This window comes from Cyprinodon variegatus, unplaced genomic scaffold (genome assembly GCF_000732505.1).
Source record: "Cyprinodon variegatus isolate N-32 unplaced genomic scaffold, C_variegatus-1.0 Scaffold748, whole genome shotgun sequence".
NCBI lineage: Eukaryota > Metazoa > Chordata > Actinopteri > Cyprinodontiformes > Cyprinodontidae > Cyprinodon > Cyprinodon variegatus.
Window position 1 is genome coordinate 182,090 of NW_015151201.1, and position 18,743 is coordinate 200,832.

An 18,743-nucleotide genomic window follows, 5' to 3' on the forward strand; every position below is an offset into this window, starting at 1 on the left:
ACTCTGCATGAACTCAGTTGATTTTGAGTTTAAGTGGCATTAGAGCAACAGCCCCATTATGCAAACAGATACCTAGCAAATGTTAAGAGATCTAACATGGTTATCTTTATTAAATGCAGAATTTGTAATCCAGTATGAAGACTCTCTGCACCGCCGAGGACATTGGCATGACCTTGCAAGGGTTCCTGGGACCAGGACAACAGCTCATCTCAAACTGTCCCCATATGTCCACTATACCTTCAGAGTGTTGGCCCGTAATGCTGTGGGTCTGAGCGAGCCCAGCAGCCCCTCTCGGATGTATAAAACTGATCCTGCAGGTACAGAAGGTTTCATTCTGATGTTTGAAAGGATACTCAGTTTTGTTCATGTAGATCAATAAATCACTGGATAAGACAGACGGCACTTCACTCCTAAACTTAAATGTAACTATTCCTAAACGTAAACTTAGTGGTTACTTTCCAGAACTTACTAGGTACTTTATTTGCATGTAAAGATGAATTTAAGTTCTCGCAGGTAATCTTCTAAAACCTTTATGGATCTCACTGTTTACTTTCTTTACACCTTCAAGTTTAATTTCTGTTACCTACAGTAGATCTTACTTTTTAGAAGTTGTCAGGTACTTTAGAATAACTGAGAATATAATTTACTGGTTACCTTTCTGAAACTTTTATGCATTTAGAATAGTGTTGCCCCAATACCGATACCAGTATCAGGCATGGCCCTAATACACCACTAAAATGGTGGTGTTGGTATCGGCAAGTACCAACAAATAGGGCACCGATACCATTTTGAAGGCCAAAAGTTTATTCAACTATTGTCACCCATTCCAGATAGGCAATAAAAAGTTCTTCTGGATTCACTTTGTATTAGTCTTTTTCCTGCTTCACAAAGGTAGGCAGCAGCTTGACAAAGTCATGATGGCAATATTTTACATCCAAGTAATATGAAGTTCTTCATATACACACACACATCAATTTCAAACAGATGGTATCGGTATAGGTCAATCCTGCACAGCCAGGTATCAGTATCAGGGCCAAAAAATGGCATCGGCCCAACAATAATATAGAAGCTACTTCATACTTAGAATACAATTTCCTGGAACTTTGATTTAACTCACCAAATACTGTCTTAGAACTTACAAGGTACTTTTTCTTAACTCAGGAAAACATAAATTCTGGAAAGTAGTTTTGAATAAGTAGAGGTTTTAGGTTGAGGTAATGTTTGATAAAGAAATGGTGCTTAGAAATTCACTAAAAACTTGATAGAAGCTGTGAGATAGCTGTTTCTTCTGAAAGTTGTTAATTTTTCTTTTATGCTGTATTTTCAGCTCCTGATCAGAACCCTAAAGGTGTACATGGTTCTGGAACTGAGCATAACAATCTTGTTATCACTTGGGAGGTAATCATCAAACTGTTTACGATAACTAGATTTTTTTCAGAGCTCTTACAAAAAAAAAAAATAAATAAAAAATTTGATGCTGTAATGCACCTCGAAAAGTAGGATAGAATCTAAAGATTTTTTTCTCTTTGCAGCCTCTTACAGGCCTTCATTCTAACGGTCCAGGACTTCGCTATAAAGTAAGTTGGAGGCACAAGCGGCCGGGCACTGACTGGACTACAGTGACCGTGGCCAATAACTCCAAGTTTACTGTGTCTGGAACGCCAACATTCAGTCCATATGAGATTAAAGTTCAGGCTGTAAACGACCTCGGAGAAGGACCAGAGCCTGCTGTTGTCATTGGCTACTCAGGAGAGGACTGTGAGTAAAACTCAACCTTTTAAGACCTTTAAACTCTTACAAAAAGAACGTGCACTAATGCTTGGGGCTGCATAATTTGCAACATTTTGCTCTGACCTTTTTCTGTTATTCTACTCTAATGTTACGTATCTTTTTTAATCCCACAGTGCCAACAGCAGCTCCAGCAAATGTTCAGGCTGTAGTGCTAAACAGCACTCTGGTAGAGCTTCGATGGGATCCTGTGCCTTCTCATTTAATACGAGGGCACATCCAAGGATACAAGGTTTGGGATTTTCACACAGATATTTTATACCACTGAGACTCAGCCTGTGAAATTATAATTGCTACTGTTAGCATCTGTGGACTGAAGATGAATCTTTAATTTGCCTTCTATCGTAGAGAAGACCCATTCTGGATCACACTGATACGATGTTACCAGTGACGATACAACATACATCTAACATTGTTTTAAAATATAAATACAAGTCATAGCTTCAAAATGTATACTTGTAATACTATTAATATCATAGAGTTTAAAGAGTGATAACAGAAATCCAATGTAGAGCTACTTTGTTGTCATTTGTTTACTGTTATTATTTACAGATAAAGCCTCTTCAGCTAAGTTGTTATGTTAATGTTATGGTCTGCACATTTGGACCATTGTGTTTTTTCCTATGCCTGCTTATTAATATCAAGTCTGTACATATGACATAAATTGTTGCAGATTAACTACTGGAGAAAACATCATAAACATAACTCTGATCAGATGGAGCAGCGCATCCTGACCTTTAGTGGGAACCAGAGCCGCGGGATGCTGCCTGGCTTGCACCCTTTCAGCCACTACTCATTCGAAGTGAGGGTTTTTAACAAGAAAGGGGACGGCCCCGCGAGTAAAACACAACAGTTTAAGACACCTGAGGGAGGTAAGAAGAACACAGCTAAAAAAAAAATATCTAGAATGTGAATTTTTAGAATATTTCGTTTTGCTATGAAAAAAAGCCTTCAAAGTTTAAAGGTACATAGAAAAGGTCTTGGTGCCATCTAGTGGCAAATTACTTAATTGCATTCAGATTAGAAAGAATATTGTTTATGTTTAAAATAACCTTTAAATCGTGCATAATCCCTTTGGTGCTTTTCTCACCACTTCTTCCCTGTTATATTGTTTAGCCTTTTCTTCCTATTTCATGCTATTTGTTTTGGTTTTCTGCAGAGCCTGGCCCCCCAGCATCACTGTTGGTCACAAACCCAAGCCTAGATTCTTTAACCCTTGAATGGAATCCTCCTCGTGAACATAATGGGCACATCACAGGCTACACCCTCAGATATCAGCCAGGTGAGATTTTATTTTTCTTGAAAGACAGCAAATGAGATATCTAAATCTTTGTCATGTGAACATCATCCTCTGTCATCTAGTGTGTAGCCTTGTAAGTCATTCTTTTTCATGACTTGAGTAGTCATGTAAGTTTAGAGTAGCTTAACTGCATTTTAAATGTTCTTACAAATAAAACAACACAAGTTAACAAATCAAATCTGGTCACTCCCAACTTCTGTTTCTGAACCCTACTCCCCTGTTATCCAAATCTATCCATTTCCACCCTTTTTATTATTGACACTCCATCTACAACCCCTCACCCTCCTCCTATCACTACACAACTTTCTGCTTCCCAACTTCCCTCTCCATCCCATGGTTGTCGTCCTCGATCCTTCACCACTGTAGTCAATAACTCCAATGAATTGGGCCCAGAAGAGGAGCTGGCCTTGGCTGCCAATGAGACCTCAGTCACTTTGCAAAACCTCAAGTACAGCCCCCGCTACAAGTTTTATTTGAATGCCAGAACAAGCGCTGGAGCGGGCCCGGCCATTTTTGAGGAAGCTGTCATGCCGGATAAAGGTAAGTCAACATAGGCAGGGAAGTGCAAAACAATAAGCTTATGTGAGAATGTTTTCTGAAAGGCTAGCATTTCTAAAGATATTAAGAAACATTGAAAACAACATTTATTTTTATAAAATCGACAGAATTTTAAGTCAAAGGGACCTGTTCTTTTAGTTGAAAATCAATTCAATGTAAATGTGTTTATTTGCATCAGTTTGTTCTGAAGCAAACAAGCTAAAGTAACAAAAACCCGGCTCAGAAGCTGCATGCAGTAACAGCAGCAGATTTCAGACCTTTGTTTTTAAGCGTTTAGAGCGTCACCATAGAAACTGTGATCAATTTAGCAGGGAATTGTAAATTACTGGGAGGCTACGCCCCGAAGCACAAACTAATTAGATTATAATTTATGAAAAAAACATTGTGCATTATTGAAACTATTGACTGAAACAAACACATTAAGATTGTTTTAATAAAGGTCACCAATCATGCAAGATGAAGAGCCATTAAGTCACAATTTGCCTTTGACAGTCAGCCATGTTTTATGTATTGCACCTCCCTCAGAAAACAGCAGAAATGTTTGCCAAATAAAGCTTAGTCTGCTGGAAAACATCTAGCATGGTTTAACAATCGTCGCTTTATTATTGCTTGTGTCCTCTACTATGTTTACTTTCAGGCTAAGCTGAAAAATGTTTATTGTGAAGGAGCTTTTGTTCTGTTGTTTGGCTTTTTCATTCGAAAGAAAAGGTCACCTTGATCTGGAAATAATCTATTCTCACAGCATTTCTTTTTGACTTTTAAACATGAAAAAGCTTGAAAAAGCTTTACCTTTTATTGATAAAATTGTTAAGTCAGAAGTATTTAGGAATTCTTATTCATTTTAGGCTTTTGATATTTTACTTTAACTGTTATCTTCTAATCATCTTATATAGATGTTTACCTCATTTTTAAATAAGGTGTGCTGTAGGTTGTATGATATCCTTGAACTTTAAAAAGCCAAGATTTAATTTTATTCAATGATTACAAGTTTTGCATTTTTCTATTCTAGCATAAGAGGGATTTTTACGACAGTTATCTGATTAACTAAAACTCAATACATGCGGGAGATCTGGTGAACTCAGTGACGCCAATTCCAGGTTCTAAGATCATAAAGTATTTTCAAACAGTCATAAATCTGCAGAAGTTATTCAGAACACTTTGCCTTAAAATGTAAGAGGACCAAAACTCTCCACTCAAATAAAAGAAATTTAAAATCACTGTTAGTAGGGAAGAGTTGGCCTCCTCTCTGCCATCAATATGGCCTAGAGGAGGCCAATATAGAAAAAATCTACTGTTCCAAAAACCGACTGAAAGTTTCAGCTTTCAGTCAGCTGAATAAATTTTGCTGGAAGATTTTTATATAGCAGTATTTTTTAAGATGCAATTTATGATTAGAAGCAGAGAGACATGGGTTCCACACCTAAGAATATTAAACCCACTATAAAGCATGGCAGCGGCAGTGTCATTCTGTTGGCTGCTGGTACATGGGGCTGGATGGAGGGGATGGCAAAGTTTTTTCCTTTGCCATTTTTTTACTGAAATGATTGAAACTTTATCAAATCTATTAGTTTTAGAAAAGAAAACACAGACTTATGTTAGGCTGCTGTTATTTCAAAGATGCTCCAAAAGCCAGACCTCAGTCTAACTAAAAAAGTGAACCTTTCTTAACCGTCGCATCTATAATCAGACGGTTAACATTTGAATACAACTGTACAAATATTTTCAATGGATGGCTTTTTTCATGAGCTGTATTTTGTGGTGTGTAGAAAAGTTACATCAGCTGATCAGATATGAGACTGAAGCTTTTGCAACCTTTTGTCAGATCACATTGAAAAACATCAAAGTATTTGCTTTTCCTTTCACATTTGTACATTAGCTGCTGTTCATTATACATCTGTACATTGTGCTGCTGATGTCTCACATTAAGACTCGTGTTGATGTCCTTGCATCGGAAATGTATCCGTGATAGAAAAGTAACATAGAGGGAGGGATGATTATTTTGAGCTTATTGTAAAACCTTTTGTTTCTGATGTCTTTCTTTAGCTTCTGTCAGCAAATATTGATAGATGTGTTTGTATAAGGTGGTTTTTCTACATTAAAATTAAGCTCATGTTGTGAACACACTGTAAGCATGCTCATCTTTCAAGATGTTCGCTCTTTTTTCTGTCCTTTACTCACCTAAATGTTTGAGTTCAAAGCTTGAAAGAAGAATATGTTATTTGACATGTCTTTCTATGTTCCACTTGATAACACAACACTTTATTAAAGTGGCATGCTGCTATTTTGTTTTTCCACTTTCTCACAATGGATGCTGGTTATACTATCTGCTGCATGGCAAGGCTCTGTGTCTGCTGTACCTCCCTTCATGGAAAGAGTCTGTGTTTTTGTGTCTTTTGCATGCATGTGTGGTTCTATGTTTGGATGTGGCTCCAAACATATCCTCTTGGTGTTGTTTACAGGGAGCACCCAAACCTCTCATCCCGTTGCTTTGGCTCCACACCGTCCGATCCACAAGGGTACAGACTAAGATCTTAGTAAACTGCATGTCTAGTTAGTTCATCGTGAGTTTAATTTGCATTCCATTTATTGATAGTGCATATTCCCATCCAGCGCTGTTTTGCACTTTTGTTTGGGTCAAAGCGTGCATGTCAAAGACCTACGAGTGCTTCTCATTAAATTAGAAAAGATCAACTAGTTATTCTGGTTTGCTCTTTTATTCAAATAGTATAGCTGAAATCTATGATTAAAGAAATGCTTTGTACAAAATAAATCAATCTTTCTAAATATCTACTAAAACACTTAACATAGATAAAACATTTGAATATAACACTCCATGTTTAGTGAATATATGTATAATGTTATTTTTCTTTTTGAAATGGATTATTGAAATACATTTTTTTTAAATTGAATGAAATTGTAATTTGGTTAGACATCATGTACAATCAAAACAAAGCATCTGACTTGTTGGATTGACCATCGCCCAACAGGCCAGTCTTGATTATTGTCTCTTCTTTTATGTGCGCAGCCCGGCCTGCGAGTCCATTTGCAAATGTTAGCTCCTCGCTTGAAGAAGATGGGGCCCTGATCAGTTGGGAGTACTGGGGCCCAGAGAAAAATGTTTATGTAGAGTACATTGCAGAAAACAGTAAGAAAACAACCTCGTTAAAATTTCTCTCAGCTCCATGCAGGGGTGGCAAGAGACTCCTACTTCATTACTGGCTTGTGCAGGTGATTAGAAATATTGGCAGACATGTTAACCTGGTTCCTGCCAGCGCAAACCCTGATTTGATAAATTGAGCTTCGTGTAATTGGATTCTTAATAGCTCAGTAGTGATACTGGCTGGATTGGTTTTGATTTCAAGCAACAACATTGATAGAAAAAATGAAGACCCTACAAAAAGCACCTCTTCCTGTCTTTTTTTCTGCCCATGTTGGCTAAAGGGCTTGCAGTTGCTTTCTTTCCACCTGCAGTGAGTTAAAGGAACGTGGTATGACTCTCTCACACCTACTGTTTCATGCATTAAGTTAGGAAATGTCATTGTTATAGTTCCACCTTATTCAAAAAATAATCCAAAGATCATCATTCATGATGCATTTCATTTGTAGCTCATTTTTACTTGTGCTTCTTTGGTGGCCCTGACAGCCCATATGCAGATAAACAGATGTAATAATGCAGAGACCTGAAAAGAATTCAAACGACAGGCTAGATGAATGTTTCTATCTCAGGGACAGCTTAGCTCTCACATAAGTGCTCCATATGACAGAAAGATTAGAGGTTTATTTCTTTAAATGGTTAAAGCAATCACTGCTTTCTCTAGAGAGTGTTTTTATTTTTTTGCGTCACATCACAAGGATAGATATTTTGTGATTTGGAGTACCGTATAGCTCTTTTTTGGGTCAAGTGATAATGGTAAAAAAATCAACAATTGAAAAAAATCATTGAAATTCAATTTGCTTTTATACCCTTGAAACACATTGGCTTTTTAAAGGAACAAATACCTCTTGAACCTTTTTACATCTTGTCATAAGATCATACTTGTGAAGTTGAAGGAAAAAGGTAACATATTTTCACATTTCCATACAAATATTATGAGTATGACCTTCATTTTTATCTCTAACTCTCTGAAAAGTTACTGCATAAAAACTCCTTTTGCTGCAACATTTTGGTGGTATGTCACCACCGCCTTGATGAGACTAAAGACTGAACTATTTGAAATTTTTCTTTACAGAATAACAAGGTCAGTCAGATTGCAGGCAGTGCATCTGTGAGCAACAGCTTTTAAATCTTTCAATGATTTGATTGATTAAATTAATGCCTGGATTGGATTTTTAGCAAATGAATGTACTGCTTAAGGCAAACCAACATTCCAGTCTTGAGTCTTTTACAGCCTCCCAACAAGTTTTCTGGTAACAATTTATTCTGGTTTTATCGTACTAAATCACCTTCTTCCACGTTTGGCTTTATGCATGTTCATGAAAGACCTCTTAAAGCTTTTTAAATTTTATTGGTGGAAGCAGTTTATCCATAAAGCACATCTATAAACAATCAGTTAATATCCCAAAGCATGTTACATAAAGCAAAATCATCTAATTGTTGTTGTGTTGACTTATTTTCCCATATACACCTTAAACTAGTAAACTTACACACTTAATAATTTGATTTTATTTAAAAGGTATCAGCATTTTGTAGAATAAATCAGTACAAATCACACTTCTTTTACTTTACATTTGTAAGAAATAGTATATGTAGATTTATACGATGTTCCTTTCACTTTACTTATATGCTCTATTTTTTGTTGGTCTGTTATATAAAACCCCCAAAAACGTACATTGAAGTTTCTGGTTGTTCGCTGGCAAAATGTGGAAAAGGTCAAGGGGTATGAGTGTTCCTTTAAGGCACTGTGTCCAGATGTTGAAACAAAAGACAACTACTGGTCCTTAAGGGATTTGTAGAGTTTTGACCTAATTTTGAAGCAGAATGACAAACTAAATCATGATGAGTAACAAGACAATATATTATAAATGACAGCAGATAAAAAACTAGAGACTGAACAATGTGTTTGACTGTTTTCTATGTAGCAGACATCTCTGTTGTTTATCCCTCCCCAGATTATTAAGTCTGTTCTGAGTAACAAGCAGCTGTTCTGAACCAAGCTGGTTTCCTTTCAGTTATTTTGTGGCGGCACTAATTGTCAACATTTCTTTCAATTTACATGAGCTTGTTGACGCCGCAGTGCTTGGAGCTTTGAGGGCCACCTAAATTATTTATTTCGAAGCCTTAATTGATTTTGTTTTTCCTAATCCATGAATATTCACAACCGCCTGTAGAGTAACGCCATATCAAAAATCTGCCAAGTAGCTCCCATCATGTCATTATCTCCATGGTTCCTTTAAAGTTGTATTCACCCCCTCAAACATACCTCTTTCCGTCGACCTCCCTCCTACAGGTGAAGGTGAAGAGGAGTGGCAGAAAGAGCTTGTGAACGGCTCTCAGAACATTAAGCTGAAAGGCCTAAAGGGGGGCCACTCCTATAGGGTGCGTGTGGTGGCTAAGGGTCACCATGAGCAGCCGCTCCACTCCGAGGAGCTGTTTGTCACGGTCCCAGGTGAGGCGTTTCCCGCGGCATAGCCTCCACCTTGACCCGGCCCAGTCATGCCTCACCCTGTTACTGGTGTAGAATCTCTAGTTTTTGTCATTGTTCCTTTTTGAATAATTGATTTTGGGTTTTAAATGAAATATGGCTTTTAGGGGTGTAACAAGATTTCCTAAAATTTGGGATAAAATGTTTATATATACCTTAAAGCTTGAAACTAGCTAAGCTCATTTTTTCCAACCTCCTTGCCGATTTTAAATTTAAGTGAATATTTTCGTTTTACCTCTGCTCATACCAAAAGCAAAATCAACATTTTGGAGTTCCAACCTGATTGGATGGAGAACTAATGAACGTACTTACAGATTAAATTTGAGCTTGTAATATTAAATCACCATAATACAAGATTAAACTTTCAAAATTTTGATCATGAGAATGGTCTTCTTACTGCAATGCCGTGTATGGTATTACCATTAATTATTCAAATAGATGTACACAAGTTTTGAAATACCAATTTCGTTCAAATGTCATATTTTTACCCTTGTATATTCCCTTACTATCTTTTGGGAAATAAATTCCTGTCTTTTACGTATCTAATTATTCTTTCTGGAGTTGGAGCAACCTTAGGTCTACACTGCAAAAACGATCTAGAAATAAGTAAAAATTTCTTAAATTAGGTGTATTTACCCTTAATTTGAGCAGGTAAATAAGATGATTTGGCAATGAAATTAGTATCTTTACTCTTAAAATAAGATAATTGTATAATATGAAGTTGAAATAAGACAATGCAATAGTTTTTTCTTATTTCAAATGTAAATTGTCTTGTTCCATAAGCAAAGTGTTTCACTTTCGTCCTCAATTCCAGAAAAAATTTACTTATTTTAAGAAAAAAATTACTCACTTAGATTTCCATTTTTTGCAGTGTAAATCTGCCACAACAGCGAACATTTTTAATTTTCTCATGTGGTTGAGACTCTTATTTTGAAAATAGAAAGGAAGTACTTATTAAATTGCCTTTATTATGTTGAAAGAGTCCACTAATAAAAATCTCTATGGCTGTTGTAAAAAATTGAGCTAGAGATCATTAAAGAAAGCTTCCCTGCTGTATTATTCTACATGTAGTAGACAATAGACAATATTGTTATAGGGACTGACAGGAAATTTGTGAACTATTTTCAGACACCATGAGAAAACCCTGACTGTTAAACCATTGACAGTCTGGCAACACAAATGTTGAAGTTTTAAACTGATCAAACCTCGACTGACTAATAATGCACTGAAAAAAGCTCCTTTGTGATCTTTAAATTTTTTTTCTTTGTAAAAACAAAAGTTTACGGTTTTTAGGTTAATCAAAAATATTGTTTAAATATCTCCTTGTTAGTATCAAGCATCGTTTTATCTTGTAAACTGGATGTATCGTTACACCCCTAGTTGCTATAGCTCTGTATCGTATTGCAGTCCTGTAAAGACATAATGTATAGAAGCATGCATGACGTTTTTGTTTCAAATTCTTCACATTGTATCCATCTCATTCTGTAGATTTCCAGTTCACAAAAAAATTTATCCCAGTTCTAAGAGTTATGATTTCCAACCTAATGTCACAGAATAAACTTGTGTGTTTGTCTGTGATTATTATTTGTGGAAGTATGTGTGTGTGTATATGTGCTTATGTCCTTGTCGTTTTTTTTTATTTTGTAACATTTCTAATACAGTTTTTATGTTGTTCGTATATTAATCCAGAAGATCTTCTGCTCAGCTCACATTTCTAAAGTAAAAAGTGAGACCATGGTTAATTCATGAACTGAAATGACTAATAGCTAACATCTGCCACAGCGATCTATGATAGTTTCATCAGGGGGGATTTTCCTCATCATCAAGAAAACATCTAGAAATATTCAATTTACAATTGTGTCTCCGTCTCTCGCCAGCTGTGTCCAGCAGACAGGTAGACATTGCCACTCAGGGATGGTTCATCGGCCTTATGTGTGCCATTGCCCTGCTCATCCTGATCCTTCTTATTATCTGCTTCATTCAGAGGAATAAAGGAGGGAAGTACCCTGGTGAGTCACAGCACACAACTAAACTGGTACATGTAAACCCAATATACTGGTGCATTATTTGGCAGCAGTTTTGGAAGATTTGAGTCTCAAAATGTGGTTTCCAGGCATATTTTAATGCTGTGCACGTCTATTGTATGATTTTACAGATTCATTTCCTTTTGACAACATTTATTTTTGGTACTGAAATACTTTTCTCTCACTAGTTAAAGAGAAGGAAGATGCACACACAGACCCAGAGTTCCAGCCAATGAAAGACGACGACTGTACTTTTGTGGAATACAGGTGAGAGAAAGTGCTCTTGCAACTGGACCCCCCCCCCCAGTGCCCACTTTTACCCATCAGCCCCCTCGGCTTGTTTCCACCTCCAGCCCAGATCTGCTCTCTCTGGACTGGGCTGGAGTTCTTCAGTTCCCTCTTCTTCTCAACCCTTACAGCTGACTATAAATCATCCTAAACCATCGTTATCAGTCACAGCATCAAGATGCAGCCAGTTTGACTTCTGCCAACGTAAAGCACAAGCTGTTTTATTTCTTTATGGGTTGGTGACGTTTACCAATGTGGGACCGGTGTGCCATTTAAGGAGAAGGAATCTTCAGGTTTAATCAATGTCAGATTTTATTGTTATAATCATTTCAACATGACTGTTAGAAAGGATAATCAGAAAAGGTCAACATTAACTCGCATCTTAACTAATAAGCTATTCACAAGCATTGTGCATAATGTGCATACCGTGATACCGTATGCTTGTTAGCATCCTTGTTCTAGGCTGGTTCTTCAATAGCATGCTGAACAAAAAGACAAAAAAGAAGCACTTTAAATCTGTACATCTAATGTTTTTCAATATTGTTTTTTTTTAAGGTCAATTTATAATATAGTCTTAATTTTATATTTTGTATTATATTCCTTTTTGTATGTAGATTAAATATGTTCTATGGCTTTTATGCATGGATATACAGAAATTTGCTCCAGGGAATATTATTATGATGAATGGAATTATTGTTTATATGTAGATAAAGTAGTTAAACTTAAATAGATGCCTATGGATCTGATGTGGAATTTAAAGCATGTCTGAGGACTGAAAATGCTGGTTATTTATGCTAATGACATATCAACAGCCTTTCTTTTTATTTGGATTACATTTAAGCCTAGACTTATTATTTACATTGTTCTTTAACATAAATTCCATAAAAAGATCAAAACTAGCGGTAATGGAGGCAAACTTTAAGTTCAGCCAATTTATTTATTTTTTTTTGCTTTGTGTTCCATCTTGGTGATAAAGTTATCAGTTTAAAATGCAAGTCATAACAATACTATTTTACTTTAAAAAGACAAACATATTCTTAAACTAGTTGGATATTATACTATACAGTAAATAAGTATACAGTTATTGGAGAGTATTATAGTATAATATGTTTTGTGTTTAAACCAAGACTACACACTATATGTTAACAACATGGTGTCATGTTGGTACCAAGGTTTCTAACCCACATGCAGAACACACGGACTCAGAGGGAAAAGTTCAACAGTTTATTTGGATACACAATGTTATTAAAGAACTGATTCGGGGGGAAACAGGTCCAAGACTGGTCACGACTGGTTTCTCTGCAGAGAGGGACAGAATGGTTAGCTGATGTCCAAGTATGCTCGATGGTTGAATGAGTGCAGGTCTGTACCTGTTCAGTGGTTTGAGCTGAGCGGCAGAGGAGGGGAACCAGGAGGGTCCAGAGGCAGAAGGCAGGCAGAGGGCTTGGTAGAGGCAGAGGCTTGATTTCTGATATTGCAATTTCTGATCTGAGTTTCTCTTCCAGTTTCTTCTGAGAGCGGGCAGGCAGGTTACTGACAGATTGACTTTCCAGGGTTCTTCGGAGATCAGACAGGCTGGTTTCAGACTGAGAAACTCTTCCTGAGTTTTTGGGTTCAGACAGGTTCTTCCTAGGAAGCAGAGAGGACAAAAACAGGTTAGGTTCAGGTTTCAGGGGAGTCAGAGAATCAGACAGGCAGGTCAGCTCAGGTTTGCTAACCATAACTGGCATAACACTCTGGCACTGGAGTGTTGCTCTGCCTCTCCTTAAATGCTGGTCTCCTGATGAGCAAACGAGCCGCAGGTGTGGTAGTCAGCTTCAGCTCCAGGAGACCTAGGGCGCCCTCTGCTGGAGAAAGGTGGACAGACCTCCAGATCCCAACACATGGATAATAACATAGCTGTCAAGTCCTCCCCTTTAGCCGGGATACTGGGGCTTACTGTATTTTCAAATCTAAAAATTGACAGGTATAGTTAGCAATAATCAAAAAAAGGGATTACTTTTCCTAAAATGAGAATATCTAATTCTAAGTATCAGTTGCATTATATCTTATAGAATACATTGAATATCTTAATAACAATCTATTTAGTTCAGAAATCAGTAAAAATAGAAAGTGTAAGGGACAGAAACATAGTACAAGATGGCTAATAATGCAGTCAAAAGTTTCCAGAAAGCACAAACTGAGGCATCAATCTCTGTAATTACATTCTCGGCCCATACAGCGAAGACTCATGTACCCATTTCTAGCGGGAGCTTAGAGACATTAACTAGCCATGCTACCAAGTAATATAAACGAATAATGAGTCCCGACTTTCTGTACTTTAAATGATTGCTTGTGACAAAAATGGTAATGTGCACAAGATTATGTTTTCAGTGCTTCATGACAACTGTTAGATTGGGAGCCAACAGCAATTTTCCTGATTTAGAGGTTGGTGTCTCGGAGTTTTTTGCATAAAAAAATAGTGTTTTACTATTACTATGATCATCCTGCTTAAACATAAACAGGCAGACTGAAAGGGACGTTATGTTTTACACTTTCAAGATTTTTATGCTTTATAAATTGAAATATAGACAAATTTGATATTTAACTCTTGATGCATTTTGGCCCTGTGACTTTTACTGCCTCCAGTACTGTGTGGTTTTGGACTTTTTATTATTAAAAATGCCAACAGCTTATTGTATGTATAGAGAATGGGGAATAGCAGAATGGATGCCAACTAAAGGTATGATTTTATAAATGTATTATAACAGACCGCAAAGTGTATAAAAACATAGTGCCTTTGTTAGAGATTTTTTTCCCGTCTTGTTTCATATTCAGCAGGAACCTTTCAGTATGTCAATAAAAGACATAATCTAACTCGTCTGAGCTGTTCTTTTCTGATGGGAGAACAAATTCAAGTTCTGTTTAGACATTTTGTTTGACGCTAATTTAGAGATAGAAACTTCTACCAAATGTTTATGGAGTAATGAGACTTGGACTGACTGTCAGTGTGGGATTTCAGTGGGATGTCCTCATCTGATCTCAGGGGTGTGGGTCTCAGTGAAGGTAAGGGCCATGATGGTGTCTGTGGGGGTTGTTTGAGTTCTGTGGAAGTCACTGTGGAGAAAAGCACTTGCTATCATCAGTTTTAATATATTTGTTCATAAAGCCTTGATCATGCTCAGTGTGATTTGCTTTCTTCATCAAAACGGCCTTACAGTCTACCACTTCATAAATGTCTTATACTTAAAGATAGTGACAATTCAAACTAAATACGAAGAACACTGTAGCATGATGACGGCATTATGATCACATTTCATTGGCGTCAAGCTCATGTAACCATGGAATGTTTATTATGATCTTCTATCCAAAGAAAAAATTTCTTTGAAGTCGTTTCATATATTGCACCAGGTTGGGGTTCTTCTCATGCTTGCTTTGCAGGATGTGCATCTGAAATCTTTGCTTTTCACGTTTTATTTACTTCATTATTGCCAGAGCATCTTGTTTGTCATCAAAGCCTCTGTCTGGGGAAGGGGAATGCTTTTGTCCCTCAGCACATTCACCTCATGTTTGGTTTCAAGGGGAATTTAGACGGAGTATGATGGCTTGAGCTTTATTCCCTGTTGCCTGGTAGAAACCAATCATAGCTTCTGTTTTGTTAGTCATGGAGCAAATTCAATTCAGATACAAGTCTAATTTGCTGCTTATTTTTCTTGCAACTTTTCAGTCTCCTATATGAGTTGTAATTGGCTGTTTCGTGCTCCATCTAAAAAAAAAAGTGCTCACTAATCTTGCATCTGCCACCTCATTTCATCTGTAACATCTGCATGTTATTTTCTCCTTCAGTGACAATGAGGACCATAAACCGCTAAAAGGGAGCCGAACGCCGTCTAATGGGACGGTTAAGAGAGAGGACAGTGACGACAGTTTAGTTGACTACGGGGAAGGAGGAGATGGGCAGTTCAACGAAGACGGCTCCTTTATTGGCCAGTATAGCGGAAAGAGTTCCAGCAGGGACAATGATGAGGGCCCTGAGAGCGCAGGGGCCCCATCACCGCTTAATGCCATGAACTCCTTGAACTCTTTTGTGTAGCCGGTCAGTCTTAACAGACCAGTGTTATGTGGTTGCTGCTTTCCTGCAATGGCAACATCTTCTTTTAGCGAGCGGGGAAGGCTGGGTTGTCTCACAAGGCTGCATGGCTTCATGATCACGCATTTCAGAGACTTCCACACATGGCACAAAAACTTGGAGAAGTTGGACTTAATAGCTGAATTGTATGATACTGATTTTGATATGTTTTTACTGTAAGACATAAACTGTTAATGATTTTACATTAATTAACTCGCATTGCATCTCCCAATAAGCGTCACGTGAACAATGCAGTGCTTTTATGGAATATATATTATAAGCTGGTAATGATTTTTTGGCTACAATCAAACTGTGTTAAATGTCTATACTAAAATTTAAGAATATGAACTTGTCACCATGCAATGCACTGCTGTAAAGTATGTGCTACATTCAGTTTGCAAATGCATGTATAATCCATCTTTCACGCTCTTGTGCATCTGCTAGCCTAATGACTTAGGTATGAGAGTACAATGCCCTGTAAAAGTATTCACACACCTTAAGAATATTTACTTTTCATCAGATGGAGACATTAAATTTTACTGTTTTATTTGGGATTGTATGTGATACACCAACACAAATGGATTGTGAAATACATTTTCCCTTTTCTTTTTTTTCCCTACAAATATGATTCTCAAAAGTGTCCAGTAGATTTGAATCTATACCGTTAGAGTTCCTATTTTTTTAATCAGCTTAAGCAGTGCAAGTCTTTACCGAGTTTCTACGTCTGGAGGTTGAAATGTTTTAAAGTACAGTGAGAGAATCTGTGGAGAGAAATTTTGTAACTAAAACTGAACACACATGCTTTTTCAACTGAAAAAGCTTCCTGGATGGGAAGCGAAACGTCTTCAAACTTGGAAACCAAGTCCACTGGATTGTTTTTAACTTTTTTGGAATGACTATGACCTGGATGACTGAGAATCTTTAACAGCAAACTAGGATTACCTTCCCCATTCCAAAGATAAGGTTTTACAGCCTAATCCTGCTTTATACTTTACGTCAGGCATCCCCAAAGTCGGTCCTCGAGGGCCGCTGTCCAGCAGGTTTTAGAGGTTTCCCTGCTCCAACACAGCTGATTTTAATTGAAAGCTGATTAACAGGCTGTTGCTCAAGTTCAATCATCATAATCAGCTGTGCTAAAGCAGAGAAACCTCTAAAACCTGCAGGATAGCGGCCCTTGAGGACCGACTTTGGGGATGCCTGCTTTACGTTATCCATGGCCAGTTTACAGGTATAGTCTTACAAATTAGGTGGCTTATTAAAGTTGCAGCAGATTATTTAGGAAAAGCAGCGTAAAGGATGTTAAGAACAAAAGCAAAACACCATTTTTTAATCATCTACTGCTTCCTGTTGGTCTCTCACATAAAATTCCAATTAATTAATCTGTGGTTGTAACTTGACAAAACGAGGGAAAGTTACCTACAAAAGTAAAAACTGGATTTAGCTTTGCATGTTTCATGCCATCATTATATGTTTTAATTTTCTTCCTCCTGCATGTGACCTCCTGTTATTCAGCTCTATCTTGAGGCCAGAAGTGAATACTGAAGGTGTGGAAGCTTGCAGGGCTCCTTCAGCAGCCAGTGCCTTTCTAAAACAGTGACTCATTTCTGTACAAAATTCTGCTGAGTTTTTTGAGCGGAGGCAGTAACTGGAATTGTGCAACATGTATCTAATTAGGTAATTGTCACTAGCATGAAGGAAAACCTGATAAATTCAAATCTAATTATGTTTTAAAATGCAGGACTGGCTTCATACTTCATTTGAATCAGATCACGCTTATGGGGCATCAGAGATGCTATTGATTGTATTTCTGCCATGTTTGAATGTATTTAGATCTTTGTGAATGCGTGTGAGTAACTGTGGATGCCTGACATTTAATTTCATTTGAACGAGAGTTATTGTGATGTACTAACTCCACTTGAGGGCCTTTGGATGGAATCAAGGTTTTGTTTTTCTTAACTTGCATCAAGTTTTATTTTTAAAACACTTAGCTGATTAGTTTTTGATGACTTTGTAAATACATAAATTGATTGTACAGCGACAAGCAGAATCTGAGTGGCAATATTGTGCATGATATGGTTTCATTTGTTTATTGGACTGTATTGGATATAGACCCCTTGTAGAGAATATATATTCAGCTACGCCATTTTTTTATTGCTGTGCAAAGTTTAAATTTTAATTAACTAACTGGACTGAATTGTTCTTATAAATGCTTTTTTTTCTGACAAATACAACATTATAATGCACAGGCTGATATCTGTATTTAAACTGGTTGTAATGGTTTGTATCATACTTCTGTAAGGATTTTTTTTCCCGTTTTGTTTCAAGTATCTAAGATGTTTTCTATTTTAGAGCCAGATTTTTACTAACAAATATTTCATTCAGCTATTTAAGTTGTTATTCACTTCACTGCTGGTTTGACTTTCAGACGACAGGAAATACGATGCATAAATAAATAATTTGCTTTAATTTTTCAGACTTATGCTGTCTTTAATAAAGAAAACACCTTTTTAGGGAGTCTGCGTGTTTGGTGCTGTTTTCTATACGTCACAGAAACTGCTTATTTGGCAGTGAATGAAGAAACCAAATGTTTTGATTCCCTCTTTTTTCTATGGGGATTTGCTTTGCATTGGGTGTTATCCGTTTATTGATCCATCTCCTCTTCACTGAAGCCAATTAATGCTGGAAATCTTACAATTGGTGCAGTAAGTATGAACTACTTTAACTTTGGTTTCCAACTAAGATTTTTTTGCTTTGTTTATTTAGCTCTTTTTTAAAACCTGTACCATCAACATAATCAGCCTTTTTATGCATTTGATTTAATTCCACATCCTGAGACATCCATTACAGCTCCATAAACCTTTTAATTGATGCTGTTAAAGATGCTTATAGAAAGTTGAGTAAATCATACTATGTAAAACTAAAGTTCTCATGGACGGCAGAACCCGAAGAACATTACACAGGCATTACATTGCATTTGCCAGCTCATCCTTCCAGTACTGTCCATCCTGATGCCACGTGATCCCCAGAAGAAACAT

General features: G+C 37.0%; 1 protein-coding gene across 2 annotated transcripts in view; it reads left to right on the forward strand.

Annotated features, from left to right (window-relative positions):
• Window positions 1-18,226, forward strand: part of LOC107098114 (neuronal cell adhesion molecule-like) — a 116,339-nt gene extending 98,113 nt beyond the window's left edge. For both annotated transcript variants that reach the window (XM_015395584.1, XM_015395585.1), the window contains exons 19-31: window positions 120-317; window positions 1,328-1,398; window positions 1,533-1,758; window positions 1,905-2,020; window positions 2,462-2,660; window positions 2,948-3,070; window positions 3,455-3,628; window positions 6,106-6,162; window positions 6,672-6,791; window positions 9,094-9,252; window positions 11,166-11,297; window positions 11,501-11,579; window positions 15,426-18,226. In XM_015395584.1, the coding sequence (XP_015251070.1) occupies window positions 120-317; window positions 1,328-1,398; window positions 1,533-1,758; window positions 1,905-2,020; window positions 2,462-2,660; window positions 2,948-3,070; window positions 3,455-3,628; window positions 6,106-6,162; window positions 6,672-6,791; window positions 9,094-9,252; window positions 11,166-11,297; window positions 11,501-11,579; window positions 15,426-15,672 (1,901 nt within the window). In that variant the 3' untranslated portion in view covers window positions 15,673-18,226. The remainder of the gene's footprint in view (window positions 1-119; window positions 318-1,327; window positions 1,399-1,532; window positions 1,759-1,904; window positions 2,021-2,461; window positions 2,661-2,947; window positions 3,071-3,454; window positions 3,629-6,105; window positions 6,163-6,671; window positions 6,792-9,093; window positions 9,253-11,165; window positions 11,298-11,500; window positions 11,580-15,425) is intronic.
• The last annotated feature ends 517 nt before the right edge of the window (window positions 18,227-18,743 follow it).